At 43.4% G+C, this 21,627-nt stretch overlaps 1 protein-coding gene across 1 annotated transcript in view; it reads right to left on the bottom strand.

Moving 5' to 3' along the window:
* NUTF2 (nuclear transport factor 2) overlaps window positions 1–20,137 on the bottom strand; it is a 31,940-nt gene extending 11,803 nt beyond the window's left edge. Inside the window, exons 1-3 of the mRNA XM_070760351.1 lie at window positions 19,983–20,137; window positions 2,778–2,901; window positions 2,411–2,482 (exon numbers count right to left, since the gene is read on the bottom strand). Of these exons, the coding sequence (XP_070616452.1) occupies window positions 2,411–2,482; window positions 2,778–2,876 (171 nt within the window). The 5' untranslated portion in view covers window positions 2,877–2,901; window positions 19,983–20,137. The remainder of the gene's footprint in view (window positions 1–2,410; window positions 2,483–2,777; window positions 2,902–19,982) is intronic.
* Between the last annotated feature and the right edge of the window lie 1,490 nt (window positions 20,138–21,627).

Genomic DNA, 21,627 nt, shown 5'->3' with positions numbered 1-21,627 from the left:
CCAATTAAGTTTGTAAGACAAGGTATCACTGTACTCTGAAAAATACGGTACTCTTATCCAGGAGATAAAGATGAATTAAGCCAAGAGCAGAAATCTCATGGCTTGAAAGCAGCTCCCCACCCAAAGAAATCTGGAAGCTAACTTGCAAAGTGACATTTATTTCACTGTACAGGTGAGGCAATTTTTAGAATTTGGGGTGGGGGCTATCTTAGGCCCATGACGGCGAACCTGTGGCATACAGGCCACAGCTGGCATGCAGAGCCTTCTCTGTTGACATGCGAGCCATTGTCCAGCTCATCACCACCACAAGTCTCCAATTGTCTAGCTCAGTGGTCCCCAAACTACGGCCCGTGGGCCGCATGCGGCCCGCTGAGGCCATTTATCTGGCCCGCCGGTGATTGACAGGAGCACAGGGAAAACAGACCAAGAAAGAAAGAAAAGGGAAAAAGAGGGAGGGAAAGAGAAGTGGAGAGGAATGAAAGAGGGAAAGAAGGAAAGAAGGAAAGAAAGAAGGAAGGAAGGAAGGAAGGAAGGAAGGAAGGAAGGAAGGAAGGAAGGAAGGAGAAATGGAGGGATAGAGGAAGGAAGGACTGTTTTGGGGGGGGGTGTAATTTTTTTTAATTTTTCTCTTAACATACATTCAAACAATACCATGCACCATCTAATTTTCCATGAATAAAATGCGGTATTTTGTTAGTAACTAATATCAATCATCAAAAAAGTTGCAAAAGTTTTTTTTTCTAATTTTGTCATCCAGTTACATTCATTTTTTAAATTAAATTCCCTCCTTAATGTTCCTTCAAAAAGTACAACACCAATTATCTTTCCAACTTATTAACCATTATGCCAAAGTGCTTCCTTCTTTCTTTATACATTTTTCTATAAGCCAAGAAAACCTTGTATAGCCAATCAGATTTCAACAGAAGAAAATTAAAAACAAAACATAAACATGTATGAATTTCAGACTTCTCCCCCCCCTCTAAATAGTACATTCCCATTTTGTTTTTTACTTTAAGATAAGGTATGTGCAGTGTCCATAGGGATTTGTTCATAGGTTTTTTTTAATAGTCCGGCCCTCCAACAGTCTGAGGGACAGTTTAGTTTAGTTTAGTTTATTTAGATTTGTATGCCGCCCCTCTCCGAAGACTCAGGGCGGCTAACAACAATAAAAAACAATATAACAAATCTAATATTAAAAAGTAATCTAAAAAACCCCAATTTAAGAAACCAATCATACCAACAAACATACCATGTATAAATTCTATAAGCCTAGGGGGAAGGGAGAAAAAAATTTCAATTCCTCCATGCCTTGCGAAAGGCAAGGAGGGTGGGAGCAACTCTGATATCTGGGGGGAGCTGGTTCCAGAGGGTCGACGCCGCCACAGAGAAGGCTCTTCTCCTGGGTCCCGCCAAACGACTTTGCTTAGTCGACGGGACCCGGAGAAGGCCAACTCTGTGGGACCTAAGCGGAGATATTCTGGTCCGGTGCCATGAAGGGCTTTATAGGTCATAACCAACACTTTGAATTGTGACCGGAAACTGATCGGCAACCAATGCAGACTGCGGAGTGTTGGAGTAATATGGGCATACTTAGAGAAGCCCATGATTGCTCTCGCAGCTGCATTCTGCACGATCTGAAGTTTCCGAACACTTTTCAAAGGTAGCCCCATGTAGAGAGCATTACAGTAGTCGAGCCTCAAGGTGATGAGGGCATTAGTGACTGTGAGCAGTGAGTCCCGGTCCAGATAGGGCCGCAACTGGTGCACCAGGCGAACCTGGGCAAACGCCCCCCTCGCCACAGCTGAAAGATGTTTCTCTAATGTGAGCTGTGGATCGAGGAGGACGCCCAGGTTGCGGACCCTCTCTGAGGGGGTCAATGATTCCACCCCCAGGGTAATGGACGGACAGATGGAATTGTCCTTGGGAGGCAGAACCCACAGCCACTCCGTCTTATCCGGGTTGAGCTTGAGTCTGTTGACACCCATCCAGACCCCAACAGCCTCTAGGCACCGGCACATCACTTCCACTGCTTCGTTGACTGGACATGGGGTGGAGATGTATAACTGGGTATCATCCGCATACTGATGATACCTCACCCCATGCCCCTGGATGATCTCACCCAGCGGTTTCATGTAGATATTAAATAGTGAACTGGCCCCCTGTGTAAAAAGTTTGGGGACCCCTGGTCTAGCTGATTTTGGGGATGCGTGCATGCGTGGGGGATTGCGGCGTGGCAAGCCCCCTCCCAGCCTGTTTTTGGTCCCAGGAGGCTGCAAGGAGGCCTGCTAGGCCCAAAACAGGGGTCGTGGGGGGTCGGGCATGCATATGCAGGGGTGGCCCATGACGAGAAAAAAGTTAACCATCACTGTCTAAGGCTGAACATCAGAACCACAACGCAAGAGAAACTTACGGAGAGTTTTTCAACAATAGCTACTTTGCCCTGAAATTGTAGTCCTTCCCATGTAAGGCATGAGGCATCTATCTGAAACAATAAAACAAGAATCTGCTTAGAAACATTTTATTTTGTGCCCTAGAAATAGTAACATACTTGTTAAAAATAAATTAGTCATTTCCCAGAACTCCTCACAGAGTCAAAACTGATTCAAGACAACTTTTATGTATTAGATAAATATAGGCAATATATTGATGACAAAGATTGAATATGGAGATTAAATTAACAGCAAGGTACTGCCATAGGGCATTATTGACTTCAAAGAAAGGTGGGAGTCAATGATAAAACAGCCCACAATAAAAGCATCTTTTTCAGAGTTACTTACATATATTGATCCTAACTGAGTCCGGTCTGTATCAAATAACTGATAGTAATGCTGTACAAAGCTGGAACCAATCTGTTCCCAAATAGGCTTGTCTCCCATTCTGGATTCTCAGTGCAGCCAGCAACTGGAAGTAGATATTGGATTTAAATTATGGATAGGTTGATGAAACCACAAACCTCGTGTACAGCTGTTGTTAACAGCAGGCAAATGTCATGTCAGAGAACATCATGAAAAGAAGCAAACTTTATTATTATCAACATCAATCTATAATGTGACAAAACATAGAATACTACTTATAGTTCTAGTCATGTCATCTGAAAAAAAGAATTGAACAGCTGGAAAGAATGCTGTTGTACAACGAAGCCACCAGGTTTACACTAAAGTCACTGTTTTCAGTGAGCACAAATGAAATATGGAATGGTATTTAATTGGATGAAAATGCTCTCGTCAAATTGATGGGTCAATTACTTTTAAAGCAAGCATGTTTAATAATCAGCGGCCCTTGACTTAACAGTTTGTTTAATAACCAAAGTTGCAACGGCACCGAAAAAGGGGGGGGGGGGGACTTATTACCATTTTTCACACTTGTTTTTTTATAAGGGCTTTTTAAAATTGTTTTTAATATTGGATTTGTATATGTATTGCTTGTTGTGAGCCGCTCCGAGTCCTCGGAGCGGGGTGGCATACAAATCTACTAAATTATTATTATTATTATTATTATTATTATTATTATTACTACTACTATTACTACTACTACTATTATTACTATTACTACTAATTCTCTGTGGCGGCCCCGGCCCTCTGGAACCAACTCCCCCCCAGAGATTAGAACTGCCCCCACCCTCCTTGCCTTTCGTAAACAACTTAAAACCCACCACTGCCGCCAGGCATGAGGGAATTGAGATCCTCTTTCCCCCTAGGCCTTTACAATTCTATGCATGGTATGTATGTATGTATGTATGTATGGTTTTTATATTAATGGATTTTTAATCATTTCTAATACCAAATTACTATTGTACACTGTTTTATTGTCGCTGTTAGTCGCCCCGAGTCTCCGGAGAGGGGCGGCATACAAATCCAATCAATCAATCAATCAATCAATCAATCAATCAATCAATCAATCAATCAATAAATATTATTACTATTATTATTATTATTATTATAGTTGCAGCATGCCCAGGGTCATGTGATCCTCTTTTGCGACCTTCTGACATACAAAGTCAATGGGAAAGCTAGATTCACATAATGACCATCTTACTAATTTTAACAACGGCAGTGATTCACTTAACAAACAGGGTGAGAAATGTAACAACGTGACAAAAACTCAGTTAACAGAATTTCCTCACTTAGCAGCATAAACCTTGGGCTCAAATGTGGTCATAAGTTGAGGGCTACCTGTAGTTAATGTCAGTTACAAAAAACAAAACGAAACCAAAACAGGCTCAAATACAATTTGTTTCAAAAATAGTAAACGATACCTGCTTGTGAACGGCAGCAAAGTTATTCAATGAAGTTATAAGCTGAGCACTAAAGTTGGGATAGTCATTAAATTACAACCACAGCTGGGACTGAAACGTCTGTCACTGAGTGATATGACACCTCTTAGAGAGGTCAGTTACAGTAATCCCAGTTGTAACTGTGAAGCTAGTATGTGATTGTTAGGCAAAAACCTCCTGCTCCTTTTGCCCTGCAATGCTCATCTTTTAACTACCATATTTTTCAGAGTATAAGACACAACTTAATTTTTGGGGAGGAAAATAGGGGGTGGGGGAGAATCTGCCTACCAGATATTCATCTGGCTAGTGTCCTTAGTTAGCTGGTCAGCTTCAGCACATTATTTTATTCCCTGGTTAGGGCTTTAAAAAAAACCTTATCTGGAGCAAGTAAAATAATATTTTCTCATGTTGCTTTTGATCTTTCCCCCAACTAACTTCAGATTGTGTCCCCTTGTTCTTGTGTTCACTTTCCTATTAAAAACACTTCCCTCCTGGACCTTATTTAACCCTTTAATATGATCGAAACATTTAAATATATTAAAGGGTTAAATAAGGTCCAGGAGGGAAGTGTTTTTAATAGGAAAGTGAACACAAGAACAAGGGGACACAATCTGAAGTTAGTTGGGGGAAAGATCAAAAGCAACATGAGAAAATATTATTTTACTGAAAGAGTAGTAGATCCTTGGAACAAACTTCCAGCAGATGTGGTAGATAAATCCACAGTAACTGAATTAAAACATGCCTGGGATAAACATATATCCATCCTAAGATAAAATACAGAAAATAGTATAAGGGCAGACTAGATGGACCATGAGGTCTTTTTCTGCCGTCAGACTTCTATGTTTCTATGTTTCTATGTAGCAATGTAAAAAAGCCTGCAAAAACTTAGGGCTGGAAAAAAAATTCGAAGAAAGTAGCAATGAAAAAGCCTGCAAGGCTTTGAAAAGGCTACATTCAGAGTATAAGAGGCACCCAAATTTTCAGCCACTTTTAAGGGGGAAAAGGTGTGTCGTATACTCCGAAGAATACAGTACAAACCACGATTTAAGGAAGTGTCCCACTGGGTAGCATCAGCCATGCCTGGAAAGTTCCCTTCGGCAGACAAGTCTCCACCACCCTGCCCCATGCTCACCAGGCATATTCTGAGGCAGCCACGGACGGTGTGGATTCCAGGCCACCAGCAGGAGGAAGAAGATGGTGGCCAGATAGCAGGATGGGTGGTGGAGTGCAAGGCACCCAGAATGGTAAATATGGAGGAAGACGGGTGGCTTTAGGGGAGCTGACATGCTCCTCAGGTCAGAAGTGCAGAGGCCTGGTCACATGCCAGTGGAAGAGGCTGCAATGGCCATAATTTAAATATGTTAAAGGGTACAATAAGGTTCAGAGGCTGCAATGGCCATAATTTAAATATGTTAAAGCGTAAAATAAGGTTCAGGAGGGAAATGTTTTTAATAGGAAAGTGAACACAAGAACAAGGGGGCAGAATCTGAGGTTAGTTGGGGGAAAGATCAAAAGCAACGTGAGAAAATATTATTTCACTGAAAGAGTAGTAGATCCTTGGAACAAACTTCCAGCAGACGTGGTAGATAAATCCACAGTAACTGAATTTAAACATGCCTGGGATAAACTTATATCCATTGTAAGATAAAATACAGGAAATAGTATAAGGGAAGACTAGATGGACCATGAGGTCTTTTTCTGCCGTCAGTCTTCTATGTTTCTATAATTTGGGGGACAAGTCATAAGTCGAGGATTACCTTTAACCCTATTAAAGATTGAAATGGAGAATGCTCCTAAGACAGTGATGGTGAACTTTTTTCCCCTTGGGTGCCGAAAGAGTGTGGGCGTGTGCCATCGTGCATGCGCGAGTGCCCACGCCCATAATTCAATGCCTGGGGAGGGCGAAAACAGCTTCTCCTACCCCCTCTGAAAGCCAGAAAGGGCCTGTTTCCCAACTTCTGGTGGGTCCAGTAGGCTTGTGTTTCACCCTCCCCAGCTCCAAAGGCTTCCCTGGAGTCAAGGGAGGATCAAAATCCTCCTCCCACCCCAGGCTCTCTGGAAGCCAAAAACGCCCTCCCAGGTCCTCTGTATGAGCGAAAAATCAACTGGCCGTCACACACATGCACGTTGGAGCTGAGCTAGGGCAACAGCTCGCGTGCCGGTAGATATGCAGAATGCAGCTGCGAGAGCAATCATGGGCTTTCCCAAAAATGCCCATGTAACACCAACACTCATGGGCTTTCCCAAATATGCTCATGTTACTCCAACACTCTGCAGTCTGCATTGGTTGCCGATCAGTTTCCGGTCACAATTCAAAGTGTTGGTCATCACCTATAAAGCCCTTCATGGCACCGGACCAGGGTATCTACGAGACCGCCTTCTGCCGCACGAATCCCAGCGACCGGTTAGGTCCCACAGAGTGGGCCTTCTCCGGGTCCCGTCAACAAAACAATGTCGTCTGGCGGGGCCCAGGGGAAAAGCCTTCTCTGTGGCGGCCCCGGCCCTCTGGAACCAACTCCCCCCGGAGATTAGAATTGCCCCCACCCTCCTCGCCTTTCTTAAGCTCCTTAAAACCCACCTCTGCCGTCAGGCATGGGGGAACTGAGATATTCTTTCCCCCTAGGCCTTTACAATTCATGCATGGTATGTTTGTATGGATGGATGTTTGGTTTTACAATAAGGGTTTTTTAGTTGTTTTAGTATTGGATTTACATGCTGTTTTTATTACTGTTGTTAGCCGCCCCGAGTCTACGGAGAGGGGCGGCATACAAATCCAATAAATAAATAAATATGCTCCGTGTGCTACCTAAAAAAACCCGTACCATAGGTTCACCATCACTGTCCTAAGAGATCCTCCAAAAGTCCCTATGATTAGCACACAGGAACAGCTACTTTGTGTTTCCTGAAAGGGCTACAGCCATTAAAAAAAAAAAAAAGATTAAGGGGTCAATTATTCTTCACAATTACGGTACTCGAGGAGTATTTACATGGCTCTGATGGTGACAAATGTTTGCAGCAGAAATGAACAAGGTAAAAGAATTGATGAGCATTTAGAAAAGATGGCTTAATCTGTCCAGCGTTTTGCAAACAGTACACACAGCTTGACTTGCACATTCATTTTAATCTGGGATTAATGCGACCATGGAAACGTGGTCAACCCGTCAAGAAAGGTTGACAGATTCTGGATAATTCGCTGTTCTTTAAAATGCTGGGCTGCCAACATAAAATATCAGTGAGCTTCTATGTAAACACTGATATTTTGAATGAAATGTAATAATCACCTGTGATTAGAAGCTTCAACAATGAAAGGAAAGCAAAACTTATTTGCAAGCCTGACCAAAGTTTTCAAAGATATGGAAAATATGTAAATGGAAAAAAAGATTCTATCTCATGAAAAGTCCAATCCTCTACATTCTTTAACAAAAGGAAGTCTATGATAAAAGTGGAAAATTGCATATCTCTTCAAAGTGATAGTGCTTTATGAAAAATGGTTTCCTATTACATCTAAACAATTCTAATAAAAGTATATATATAAGCATATATAATTGCAATGCATTCATCGATTTTCTTTTCTTGTGGAGGAATGCCAAATGATTTTTAGCTGATGTTTGGTAGCCCACGTATTTGATAATATAGATTGAAGTTACTTTTTAACTGATTTTGATTCTAACCTTTTATTGTTTGCTGGAAGCCTTTCTGCTCAAGAAATATTAATTCCAAATACAGTGGTACCTCATCTTACGAACGCCTCTTCTAACAAACTTTTCAAGATACGAACCCGGTGTTTAAGATTTTTTTGCCTCTTCCGAACTATTTTCACCTTACGAACCCAAGCAGCTGCTGCTGGGATGAAGGGGTTTCTTTTTTTCCCCTTTTTTGAAGAAAGGGCGGCTTGGAGGAGGAAACATTTTGCAGAGAACAATGTGCTTGCAAAGGAACTGAAAGGGTGTCTTTTTAAGAAAGAAAAGGGAGGAGTGAGGGGCAGCTTGGGGGAGGAAATATTTTGCAGAGAACAATGTGCTTGCAAAGGAACTGAAAGGGTGTCTTTTTAAGAAAGAAAAGGGAGGAGTGAGGGGCAGCTTGGGGGAGGAAATATTTTGCAGAGAACAATGTGCTTGCAAAGGAACTGAAAGGGTGTCTTTTGAAGAAAGAAAAGGGAGGAGGGAGGGGCAGCTTGGGGGAGGAAAAATTTTGCAGAGAACGTGCTTGCAAAGGAACTGAAAGGGTGTCTTTTTAAGAAAGAAAAGGGAGGAGGGAGGAGCAGCTTGGGGGAGGAAAAATTTTGCAGAGAACAACGTGCTTGCAAAGGAACTGACAGGGTGTCTTTTTAAGAAAGAAAAGGGAGGAGGGAGGGGCAGCTTGGGGGAGGAAAAATTTTGCAGAGAACAAGGTGCATGCAAAGGAACTGACAGGGTGTCTTTTTAAGAAAGAAAAGGGAGGAGGGAGGGGCAGCTTGGGGGAGGAAAATTTTTCCAGAGAACAACGTGCTTGCAAAGGAACTGAAAGGGTGTCTTTTGAAGAAAGAAAAGGGAGGGGCACCCCCCTTGCCTTTCTTCCTTCCCACTCACCCTTTAGCCTAGCCTTGCTTCTTCCACCCGCCCCCTTTGCTTTTGCATTGATTCCTATGGGAAACATTGTTTCATCTTACGAAATTTTCACCTTACGAACCTCCTCCTTTGATGAGGTACCACTGTACAGTTAGTCCTCATCTTACGACCATGATTGAGCCCAACATTTATATTGTTAGGTGAGTCTGCTCGGGGTGAAATATACTTACCTTCCCTATCGGTTCAGAAATGCGTGTGCTGTTGTCACATCAAATTTTTGACCCTCTGCGAATGCAGAGGGTTAACCAGGAAGTAACGGTGGCCAGGCAGGTGGGCGGAGCCTCATGATGCCGCCACCATTTCATCGATCCACCTGCCGCTGCTGTCAGTACACGACATCCAGACGGAACCAGCAGGATTTCACCACTGACTCTGCCTCATTTTTTCACTTTTCTTGCCACATTTGTTAAGTGAATCACTGCCGTTCTTAAATTAGTGAGATACTTGTTAAGTGAATCTGGTTTCCTCATTGGCTTTGTTTGTTGGAAGGTCACAAAAAGGGGATCACGTGACTCTGGGAACACACTGCAACAGTCATAAATGTGAGTCAGTTGTCAAGCATCTGAATATAAATCACATGACCATGGGGATGCTGCAATAGTTGTGTGAAAAATGGTCATGTTACTTTTTTCAGTGCCATTGTAACTTGGAACAGTCACTAAATGAACTGTTGTAAGTCGAGGAGTGCCTGTAAATATTAAATATATGGGTCATTCTTTGTCAAGGGGACCAGGTGAAATTGAAGCCTTGTTTGAAAAGAAACCATCACAAAAACAACATATATAATAGAGAAAAACGTGCTCTTTCTAAAGAAATAAAAATGAAGGTGATTGAAGGTGAGAAAACAGATTTTTTTTCATTAGAAAGATCACGTTTTTTCCTATCATATATGTTGTTTTTGTGATGGTTTCTTTTCAAATAAGGCTGCAAAAATCAGTCAAGTGGACATTTGGCCCACTTGACAAAGAATGACCCATATCTAATTGCTATAGTTCTTTAATTTTAGCTTTTCAAAGACAATTTGAAAATACTTAAGTATTAAGATTGCTATAGCAATAAAATGCCCCAATCTTATGCAGTAGCCCAAGGTTCGACAAACCCAGGCGCCTGGTCGCCAGTGGCGCCTAGAAAATGTTGTCTGGCGCCTAGAAAATGTTGCCTGCTGTACTGTATGTATACAGCAGCGTTTCCCAACCGGTGTGCCGCGGCACACCGGTGTGCCGCGAGACATGGCCAGGTGTGCCACCAAGCTCCGGCTGGGCGGGGCGCTGCCGGTACTTCCGTCCCGGGGCTCCCGCTCGCAGCTGTCCCCCGGCTCCTGCTCGATGCCGCGGTTTTCGGCGCTCTCCTGCTGGGCTCCAAAGAAGGAAGGCGGGAAAAAGGCTTTTTCCCGCCTTCCTTCTTTGGAGCCCAGCAGGAGAGCGCCGAAAACCGCGGCATCGAGCAGGAGCCGGGGGACAGCTGCGAGCGGGAGCCCCGGGACGGAAGTACCGGCAGCGCCCCGCCCAGCTGGAGCTTCTCTGTCATCCACGGCAAGTGTCCTTTGTGGCCCCGCGGGAGTGCACTGGCGTTGGGAGCGGGGGGGGGGCAGCCGCAGCAGCCGCAGGCAGTCGCGAGAAGATGTTGGCGGCGAGAGGGAGCTCTCTCTCTCTCAGCTGACTGCAAGCGGGAGCCCTGACGGTGGCGGTTGGACCTGCGGCAAGTGTCCTTTGTGGCCCGGCGGGAGGGCACTGGCGATGGGAGCAGGGGGGGGGTGGCCGCAGCGGCCGCAGGCAGTCGCAGGGAGATGTCGGCGGCGAGAGGGAGCTCTCTCTCTCTCTCAGCTGACTGCAAGCGGGAGCCCTGACGGTGGCGGTTGGACGTGCTGCTGGCGCTGCGGGCCTGGCATATACGGTGTCCAGCAGCACGTCCAGCTGCCGCCGTCAGGGCTCCCGCTTGCAGTCAGCTGAGAGAGAGAGAGAAAGAAAGAGAGACATAGCAAGAGAGGCAGAGAAAGAGAGACAGAGCAAGAAAGAGAGGCAGAGAAAGAGAAAGAGAGATAGAGAAAGAGAGAGAGAAAGAGAGACATAGCAAGAGAGGCAGAGAGAGAGAGAAAGAAAGAGAGACATAGCAAGAGAAAAAGAGACTTAGCAAGAGAGGCAGAGAGAGAGAGAAAGAGAAAGAAAGAGAGACATAGCAAGAGAGACAGAGAGAGAGAAAGAGAGAGAAAGAAAGAGAGATAGCAAGAGAGGCAAAGAGAAAGAAAGAGACATATAGCAAGACAGTGAAAGAGAGAGAGAGAGCAAGAGAGAGAGAGAAAAGCAAGAAAGAGATAGCAAGAGAGACAGAGAGAGAGAGCAAGGGAGAGAGAAAGACATAGAGGAAGGGAAGGAGGGAGAGAGAAAGAGAGAAAAAAAGAGAGGAAGAAAGAAAGAAAGGAATGGAGAGAGAGAAGGGAAGGAAGGAAAAGAGAGAAAGAGGGAGAAATAGAGCGAAAGGGAGGAAGAGAGAGGGTTTTTTTGTCCAAACTTTTCTTTAGCCCGCCCCGCCCCCCTTCAGTGTTCCCCAGGATTTTGAAAATATGAATAATGTGCCGCGGCTCAAAAAAGGTTGGGAAACACTGGTATACAGTATATTTTTCCCGCCTTGTGTTTACGCCCAGAAATGGTACATCTTGGCTTCCGTAGCTCCGCCCATCAACCTCGGAGCGAGCTGCTTTCCCAGCGTCCCCTGCGCTTGCGTGCGTCTCTCCCTCCCCCCCTTGCCTCCATTCCGCCTCCTACTCGAACCCCTTCACTCCCCCCCACCGCACACAGACGCTCCGATCTTGGCCGCTCACCCGCCTTCGGAGAGAAGCGGAAGCCCCTCCCCTCCCGGCGTGAGGTTTTGTTCATTCCTCCTCCGGCCGCGTGCGCGGTGACTTCCGACCAGTAACCCCTCCTCCCCCCTCCCCCCCTCACCCGCGTCCCCGGCCCGGTCTCCCTTTCCTTCTTCTCTGTTTCGGTTTCTGACTAACGGTCTCCCCTCGGATCCCGACGGGAGTACAGCAGAGCCGGCTCGGCGGAGCCAGGCCTGCGCCGGGGGGGAGGGGGTGAAAGCGATGTCAGGTGGAGACTCGGCAAAAAACCAAGTTTGCTTAAAAAAAATTCTGGCTCCTAAATTTTTTGGCTGGCTCCTAGATTCTGAACAACTTTGTCGACCCCTGCAGTAGCCCAAATACTCTTAATTCTCAACCAAGAGGGTTCCTACTATAAAATGTCTCTTTAAATATTATGTAGAGCGGGATCTGACAATCTTTAAAGGAAAACTCACAATGGAGCTTATCCTTTTTATATCATGTACCAGCTTTTGAGCTTATGCAGTCTATTTCTTTTTCTACCTGAGATCTATCAGCTGGAATCAGAAGCAAAATATTATTTGTGGTGAAATCTTGGGAAGAAAGAGAGAATGGTTTACTGCATACCTTCAGCCATGAACAGAAGCAGCTTGTACAGTGATCTGCCCGGCAGAGGTTGCTTTTTTTCTTCTCGTGGGCAAGTGGAGGGGGGGAGAGAGAAGGGAGGAAGAGAGTGTGAGAGAGGAAGAAAGAGACAGAGAAGTGACTCTTGGTGATGACGTATGACGTCATCGGGTGGGAAAAACCGTGGTATAGCAAAAAAACCGTGGAGTATTTTTTAATTAATATTTTTTGAAAAACCGCGTTGCAGCGTTTCGCACTAATCGAGACCGTGCTAATCGAGGGATCACTGTATATAAACATGGAGCTCTAGCTTGCTGAGCACTAAGAGAGTCTGGGTTTGAGTCAGCATTTATGAAAACAGCTTCATTTCACTCAAACTATCGGTAGATTAGAGCAGTGTTTCCCAACCGTGGCAACTTGAAGATATTCGGACTTCAACTCCCATTCGCTGGCTGGGGAATTCTGGGAGTTGAAGTCCGAATATCTTCAAGTTGCCAAGGTTGGGAAACACTGGATTAGAGAACATCATCTTAAAATAAATAAAACAAAGTTTCCTCTCTCCTATAGATGGGTACCCAGTTTTAAAAAGCTGATGTTTTTCATTTTTTTAATAGAAATGGAATTCGCAAAACAGGTGGATATATGCCGAAAAGTACATCTGAACATGTCCACATAACTATGTTCTAAGTTTTTTGAAAAGAGGATAGTATTATATGACACGAGGCGTTGCTGCTGCTATAGCTTCGGGGATGAGGATCATTCTATTTTGGAGCGAAGGGCAGAAGGGGGGGTTAGGTATAAGGAGATGGTTATAATTATTGAATGAAAGTAGGGAAGGGGTGGGAAGATGGCTGTTGGGAACCCTGATGAAGCTTCCTCTCCTAGGACCAGTTGGTGAAGACTTTTCCTGACCTTGGCACTGAGGGCATAGTTCCCTCTAAGCTGAGCAGTGAGCAATCGCTCACTTAAAAATCATCATCAACTCAGAGTTTTCCAAACCTGCCCAGAAGCCGAGAGGGAAAGAGTGAGAGGGAAGGAGAGAGAGAGGAAGAGAGAGAAACAGATAGAAAAAAGAGAGGAAGGAAAAGAGAAAGAAAAAGAATGGGAGTAAGGAAGAGAGAAAGAAAATCAAAATCTAGTTTGAAACTAGCTCAACTATTTAAGTGGCATTTTGATATTGATAGAGTTGCCCTATTATGAGCTCACTGTTCTAGACACACAGTACAGTATTTTATTTTGAAATTATCTGAGGCAAAACAGGGTGGGTTTTTTAGTTGTTTGTTTGTTTGTTTGTTTATTTATCTATCTATTATTTCTGTGCTGCCCAGTCCCAAAGGGACTGCCACTCAGACACTATACTTTTCCGCCCACCCCAAAAAAAAATTAGAGGGAACACTGACTGAGGGGCCTGGGTATCTGGATGGGGGAAGGTCAAAGTATTGTGTGATGACATGATGGTAGATGGGGGAGTGGGTTGCTGATGGGGAACGCAGAACTTCCGGTTCCTCTCTATATGAGGTGACGGGGTGAATTTATCACCATAGGAATCTATGGCACGCGAGGCTTTGCCCTATGTCAGCATGCTGGCCAGCTAATTTTTGGCCTTGGAGAAGGCCGTTTCGCCCTCCTGACGTTTCAGGAAAGATTCCCTGAAACCTCCAGAGTGCAAAAAACGGCACAACGAGCAAACTGAAAGTCCAAACTGGGCCATTCTTTGTCAAGTGGACAAGGTGTCCCCACTTGACCACCTTCAATTTCAATGAAACTTTGCACATATATTCCCTATGGTATAAAACTGAGATGTTTGGAATATGGTCCTAAAATTTTGCACGCCTCAGTTTTATACCATAAGGCAGTGTTTCCCAACCTTGGCAACTTGAAGATATTTGGACTTCAACTCCCAGAATTCCCCAGCCAGCGAATGCTGGCTGGGGAATTCTGGGAGTTGAAGTCCAGATATCTTCAAGTTGCCAAGGTTGGGAAACACTGCCATAAGGAAGGTATGTGCAAAGTTTCACTGAAATTGAAGGTGGTCAAGTGGGGAAGATTCTGAAAATTGGTCCGATTGACAAAGAATGACCCAACTTCCATTTTGCCCATTTTTTCACCGTTCCAGGCTTAAGTGATGCCTGCGCGCATGCGCAGGGGGCAGCACATGCATTGGGAGGAGGGAACTGGGTTGGGCATGGGTGCACACACTCAATCTCTTGGCACGCCATCGCTGCCATAGGGTGAGGTAGCATTAAATCACTGATGAAACCAAGTTGTATTTCTTTACCTCTGGAGAATTATGGTGAACATCTCATGCCACTCCCTAGAACAGGGGTAGGCAAAGTTGGCTCTTCTATGACTTGTGGACTTCAACTCCCTGAATTCCTGAGCCAATCATGCTAGGTCTGGAATTCTGGGAGTTGAAGTCCACATGTCATAGAAGAGCCAACTTTGCCTACTTCTGCCCTAGAAGATCTTGAGAGTCTGGATGGAAAACAGACCTGCTGAACGCTGAAAAGACTGAATGGCTTTTTACAATTCCATTCTATTATTTTTAAAAAGTAAATAAAAGAAAATGCAGCAACTTTCCAATATACACCAGCCTATCTTCTGGTCACTTGCAGTTAAGCTACAGGCAATCCTCAATTTACAACTGTTAACTTAGTGACCATTCAAAGTTACAGCACTGAACAAAGGGACTTTTGCTTGTTGTTCACACTTACAATAGTTGCAGCATGATCAAAATTCAGACACTTGGCAACTGTCTCAAATTTATGATGGGTGTAGTTCCCGGGATCAGGTGACCTTCAGACAAGCAAAGCCAATGGGGAAGCTAAATTCACTTAAGAACCATGTTAACTTAACAACTTAACACATTAACTTAAGTTAACATGGTTAAACAAGTAGTGTATGTTTGTTGTGCGAATGGCCATGACTGATTTTAATATTACGGGTTTTTTAGATTAACTGTTTTAAATTAATTGGATTATGACTTTGCATTTTTTAAAAATATGCTGTAAACTGCCCCAAGTCCTCAGAGAAGGGCGGCATATAAATCCAATTAAATAACTGGGACAAGAAAGGTCATAAAATGGTGTAAAATGCACTTAACAAATGTTTCACATAATAACTGTGGGCATAATTCGAGGACTACCTGTATATTGATTCTTCAATGCACACCCAGCAGCCATACTGCTACCTGGATTTTTTTTTGCTATGCACAACGAAGAGCCTCGTATTACTTTGTAAAAGTAGACAAGCATTGTTATGTTTTTGTTCAGACTTTGTTAACCTGGTGCTGTTGTGACAGCTCCTGAGATCCTTATCCAGCCAAATAACTATACTTACAGAGGGAACTTAAGAGTTATAACTAATGCATTCAAAAGGCATCAGATTGCAAAAGTCTATACAGGTAGTCCTCGACTTGCAAAAATTCACTTAGTGACTGCTGAAAGTTGCAAAAAGTAACTTATGACCATTTTTCACACTTATGACCATTACAGAATCTCCATAGTCATGGGATTCACATTCAAATGCTTGACAACTGACTCATATTTATGAGGGTTGCAGTGTCCAGGGGTCATGTGATTCCACCTTTGCAACCTTTGGATGAAGTCAATGGGGAAACCAGAATCGCTTAACAATCAGGTTACTAACTTAACAACTGCAATGATTCACTTAACAACTGTGACAAGAAAAACAATAAAATGGGGAAAAAGCTCACTTAACAAAATTTCTCACCTAGCAACATAAATTTGGGGCTTAATTGTGGTCATAACTTGAGGACTACTTGTAATAATAACCACCAAAATGTTTGGCAGGTGACACTTCTGATCATCGAACATTTATAGATACTTCTTACGTTCTATATCCTACGCATTAGGAAGTTGCACATAGTTGTTCCTCCCTGCTTGAATATCTTTGGCACTTTTTCTCAAAGCTTAGAATTCATGAAAAATGGATGATTCTAAAGTGGCCTATGAAAAGATCCATTTCACGTCCTAATTCATTTATGCCATGAGGTTTAGTACAGTAGCTCAATTATATAACTTTGATGCAGTTTTTTTGGCATATTAGCAATGCTCTCTCACTGTTTAGTCATTGGTAAGTTGAAACCCTTTTATTCAAGCATCTCATTGCTTCTCATTAGAAACATTTTTTTAATGAATGCACTATGCATTGTAATATATTTTTTGCCCGAAATTGAGAAATCGTAAAGCACTTTTAGCAAGATATACAAAGTTTCTCAAACTTGGTAACTTTTAAAAGATGTGGACTTCAACTCACAGAATTTCCCAAGCTGCTTGGTTACTTTTAATTAAATTTTAAAAGTCGCCAAGTTTGAAAAAAAAACACCTTGATACACACCCATTCTCTGTGTTGTATAACACTGGTGGGGTATATGCATCATTTTGGATTTATTTATTTAGCCATGTTTATGTAGAGTGTATATTAGAGTCAGTAGTGCAGTGATGGCGAACCTATGGCACGGGTACCACAGGTGGTACGCGGAGCCATATCTGCCGGCACACAAACTGTAGCCCTAGCTCAGCTCCAACGTGTATGTGTGTGCCGGCCAGCTGATTTTTAGCTCACACAGAGGCTCTGAGAAGGCGTTTCTGGTTTCCAGTGAGCCTCCAGGAGGATGCGGGAGGGCATTTTTATCCTCCACTGGCCTGCAGAACCTCACAGATACATGCGCGCACAAGTGTCTCCGTGTGAGATTTTGGTACCTGCACAGGTGCAGGAAGCTATATTTCACTCAAACGCATGCTCACATGCCAGAGCCACGGAGCTGCATGCAATTAGGTGTAGCAGAAGGAGCCCACTATTGATCAGAGCTGCATGAAACGAAATTTGCATGACAATTAGTGTACATTCCAAGTGACAATACAGTTAGTCTAAAGGTCTAACATTAGAAACATAGAAACATAAAAGACTGATGGCAGAAAAAGACCTCATGGTCCATCTAGTCTGCCCTTATACTATTTCCTGTATTTTATCTTACAATGGATGTATGTTTATCCCAGGCGTGTTTAAATTCAGTTACTGTGGATTTACCAACCACGTCTGCTTGAAGTTTGTTCCAAGGATCTACTACTCTTTCAGTAAAATTATATTTTCTCATGTTGCCTTTGATCTTTTCCCCTACTAACTTCAGATTGTGTCCCCTTGTTCTTGTGTTCACTTTCCTATTAAAAACACTTCCCTCCTGAAACTTATTTAACCCTTTAACATATTTAAATGTTTCGATCATGTCCCCCCTTTTCCTTCTGTCCTCCAGACTATTAAAGGAAAAAAATGGAGAAAAAACGCACACATACAATTCTGTTTAAAAAAGGGGGGAATCACTTTTCCTAAGAGGAATGGGAGCTAGCCAGAGCTGTATAAAATGAAAGTTCATTTTAATGCATGCTTTATACATTCAAAGTGTCAATAAATTTAAGTCTAAAAGCCTAACTTGAAAAGAAAAAAACCAGGGGAGAAAGCCACACAATTCCATGTCTAAAAAAGGGGGAATTGCTTTTCTAAGGAGGAATGGGAGCTGGCCAGAGCTGTACAGATGAAAGTTTATTTTAATGCATGTGATGCATTCAAAGTGGCAATAAAGTTAGTCTAAAAGCTTACTAAAAAAAAGAGGGAATCACTTTTGCTAGGAAGAATGGGAGCTGACCAGAGCTGTATGAAAAGTAAAGTTCATTTTAATGCACGCTATATAAATTCAAAGTGACAATACAGTTAAGTATAAAAGCCTAACTTTTTTTAAAAAAAAGAAACTGGGGAGGGGTAACACACACACAATTCTACATCTAAAAAAGGGGGAATCGCTTTTTCTAGGAGAAAGGGGAGCTGACCAGAGCTGTATGAAATGAAAAGTTCATTTTAAAACCTACTATACATTCAAAGTGACAATAAAGTTAGTCTAAAAGCTTAAAAGTTTCTTTTTCCTTTGAATTCTCTCAAAGAAAGAATTTAAAAAGTTTACAGAGTTTGAGAAACTCTGTATATCGGGCTAAAGTTCATTAGGATTTCTCAATTTCGGGGGAAAACTTTAGGCTTTTAGATCAGGGGTAGACAAAGTTGGCTCTTCTATGACTTGTGGACTTCAATTCCCAGAATTCCTGAGCTAACATGATTGGCTAAGGAATTTTGGGAGTTGAAGTCCATATAAGTCATGGAAGAGCCAACTTTGACTATCCCTGTTTTAGACTAAAACAAACACACAATTCTATGCCTAAAAAAGTACACCCCTTGTGCAACAACGAATACCACCCACTCCATTAGAGACAACAATTCTTAGTAATCAATCTTTTTTAAAAATAAAAAATGGGGGGGGGGAACGGGGCCCATGATTGGAGGGGGGCGGCTTTCTCCATTCCCCTCCCCCATTTTTTCTCCAAAGCAGCGCTCCACAAAAGAAGAAGTCCCTGCCCTTCTGTCCTATTATCCTTTTTATCACTTCTTTATACTTTGTTATGTTAATACAATCTAGAACTCTATACTTGTTTGACCAATACATAAATGGATGGATGGATGGATGGATGGATGGATAGATAGGCGGTAGAGAAAGCAAGTAGAATTCTTGTCTGCATAGCTAGAGGTATAACAAGCAGGAAGAGGAAGATTGTGATCCCGCTGTATAGAGCGCTGGTGAGACTACATTTGGAATAATACTGTGTTCAGTTCTGGAGACCTCACCTACAAAAAGATATTGACAAAATTGAACCGGTCCAAAGACGGGCTGCAAGAATGGTGGAAGGTCTTAAGCATAAAACGTATCAGGAAAGACTTAATGAACTCAATCTGTATAGTCTGGAGGACAGAAGGGAAAGGGGGGACATGATCGAAACATTTAAATATGTTCAAGGTTCAATAAGGTTCAGGAGGGAAGTGTTTTTAATACGAAAGTGAACACAAGAACAAGGGGGCACAATCTGAGGTTAGTTGAGGGGGAAGATCAGAAGCAACGTGAGAAAATATTGTTTTACTGAAAGAGTAGTAGATGCTTGGAACAAACTTCCAGCAGATGTGATTGGTAAATCCACAGTAACTGAATTGAAACATGCCTGGGATAACCATATATCCATCCTAAGATAAAATACAGGAAATAGTATAAGGGCAGACTAGAGGGACCAAGAGGTCTTTTTCTGCCGTCAATCTAGAAAGAAAGGAAGGAAGGAAAGGAAAGAAGAAAGAAAGAAAGAAAGAAAGAAAGAAAGAAAGAAAGAAAGAAAGAAAGAAAGAAAGAAAGAAAAGTGAAGCCTGTCACATTTCCAAGCCCAGGAACTTTCAAATCGCGCGCCTTGGAGGAAACCCCCCCTCCCTCAAAAGCACGTGGTCTCCCGCGACCACGGGGGAGGGGTGCCCGTTCACACGTGCGCTTCCGAACACGGGTGGGGGGCAGAAGAGGGGGCGGGGCTACGGGTTTGAAAGCGGGAAGGGCGGGGTGAGGAGGAGAGTCTCCTTCTCTCCCCCTCCCGCACTCTGAGGGAGAAATCTGCTCCTTCTTTTCCCCGGAGAGGGCGGGAGCCCAGACACGCCCTTCCCCTATCCTGAGGGGGCAGCGCCCAAGCGCAGGCCCGCAGCCTCCGCCCGCTTGCAAAGGGCCGCCGGGCCTGCTTTCCCCACCCCCCTGCACCTCGGGCGTCCCGCGTTTACGGGGCCGACTTACCAGGCTGATGGCGATGGCGGCGGCGGCGGCGAGCGCAGCCCGAAGCCCCCCCTCCCCCACGCACGAGCGCAGCCTCACGGCGTGTAGGTCGCTCTTTCTCCCGCGCGCTCTCTCTCTCTCTCGCCCGCCGGGCACCGCCTCTTCCGGCCACGCCCCTTCTGGCGGTGGCCGCGCGGAGCCGTTCGCCGGTGCCTGCTGGGAAGGCGAGTTTCTCCGCTCGGCCTTCCGCCGACGGAGCGCCGGCACTACAGCTCCCGGCAAGCACTGCGCGAGGAGGCGTCCGACATCCCCCCCCCACCCCCCCGAGAGGGAGATTTGGGTGCCAGCGAGTGAAGGAAGGGATGGGGAGTGCTGTTGATGGCGCGTTGACGGCCTGATTAAAAAGGGAACCCCAATAATAATGATAAATAAATAAATAATAGAAGGACATTCTGACTCCCAGAAGGTCTGGCTTAAAGTATATGCACCAAAGACAAATTCCTTGCGTGTCCAATAAATAATTTTGTTCTGTTCCATTCCATTTCTTTGTATTCTATTCTATTCTATTCCATTCCCTCCTGTAGCGGGTTCTAGAAAGCCACCACAGCTATGAATATCTCTGCTTTGGAAAAGGATTGGAACAAAATTGATCTGGTTCCACAGATTATCCATGTCGCACAGATTCACCATCTTTAACCATTCTGTGATTACAGTATTAGGCTTTGCAAAGCTGAAAAATTACAATTGTAGGGTCTGTAAAACAAATAAGTACAGAGTGTGAACAGTGTCTGCAGTGAGTATCTTTATTGAGCCATCCTATTGAAGCTTCAGAAAATCACAGCAGATACTTTTGTACTCTTCAGAACTTCTCATCTGTTAGAATCTGAACCTTAGTCGTCCTATTGTGCTCAAGCTACATTAGTACTTCATCTCTCGGAATTCTCTAAATGCTCTTTGCCATGCTGAGAAAAGAATTCTACGGACTGTAATTCTAAGGTATCACGAAATTGAGCAAGCTGGATGATGCTAAAAAATAATAATAGGAAAAGGCTGATGTTGAAACATGGCAATTGCATGGGTTATAGTTTTTAGAAGGAATGTGAGAAGAGGTAGTACATTCAAAGCAGTATTAATACATTCTTATTTATTTATTATTTAGATTTGTATGCCGCCCCTCTCCGCAGACTCTTATGTATGATCATGTCTCAGATTGCTAAATCAAACAAGAGTTGAACCTCTACTTTTTAAATATAAAAATAAAATTATTCATGTTTCCCAAATATATATATACTGTATATATATTTGTAGGTAAAATGCATTGCTTTCTTCTTTTACATTAAAGGGGGTGGGGGAACTAAACTAAAACTAAACCACAATTGTATTCACCAAACTAGTCAAAACAAACCACACCGTGCCTTAAAAGAAAGAATTTTTTAAAGTTTTGATTTAACAATTGCATTCTCTAAATTCTAAAACATGATGTGTGCCTTAATGTATAGCTTGAATGCAGCCTTTATACATTGAACTGACAGGCATCTTACTGTGGGTAAAAAACATAGACAGTAATTTTACTGTTGCAAAGTCAAATTAAAATTAAAAAAACATGTTAAACTGGCTTAATTATGTAAGCATGAGATTATCATAGAAAAGAAACTTCTGCTGCACG

Source organism: Erythrolamprus reginae, chromosome 9 (genome assembly GCF_031021105.1).
Source record: "Erythrolamprus reginae isolate rEryReg1 chromosome 9, rEryReg1.hap1, whole genome shotgun sequence".
Taxonomy (NCBI): Eukaryota; Metazoa; Chordata; class Lepidosauria; order Squamata; family Dipsadidae; genus Erythrolamprus; species Erythrolamprus reginae.
Note: the sequence above shows the minus strand (reverse complement) of the source record. Positions and strands in the feature narration are given on the sequence as shown.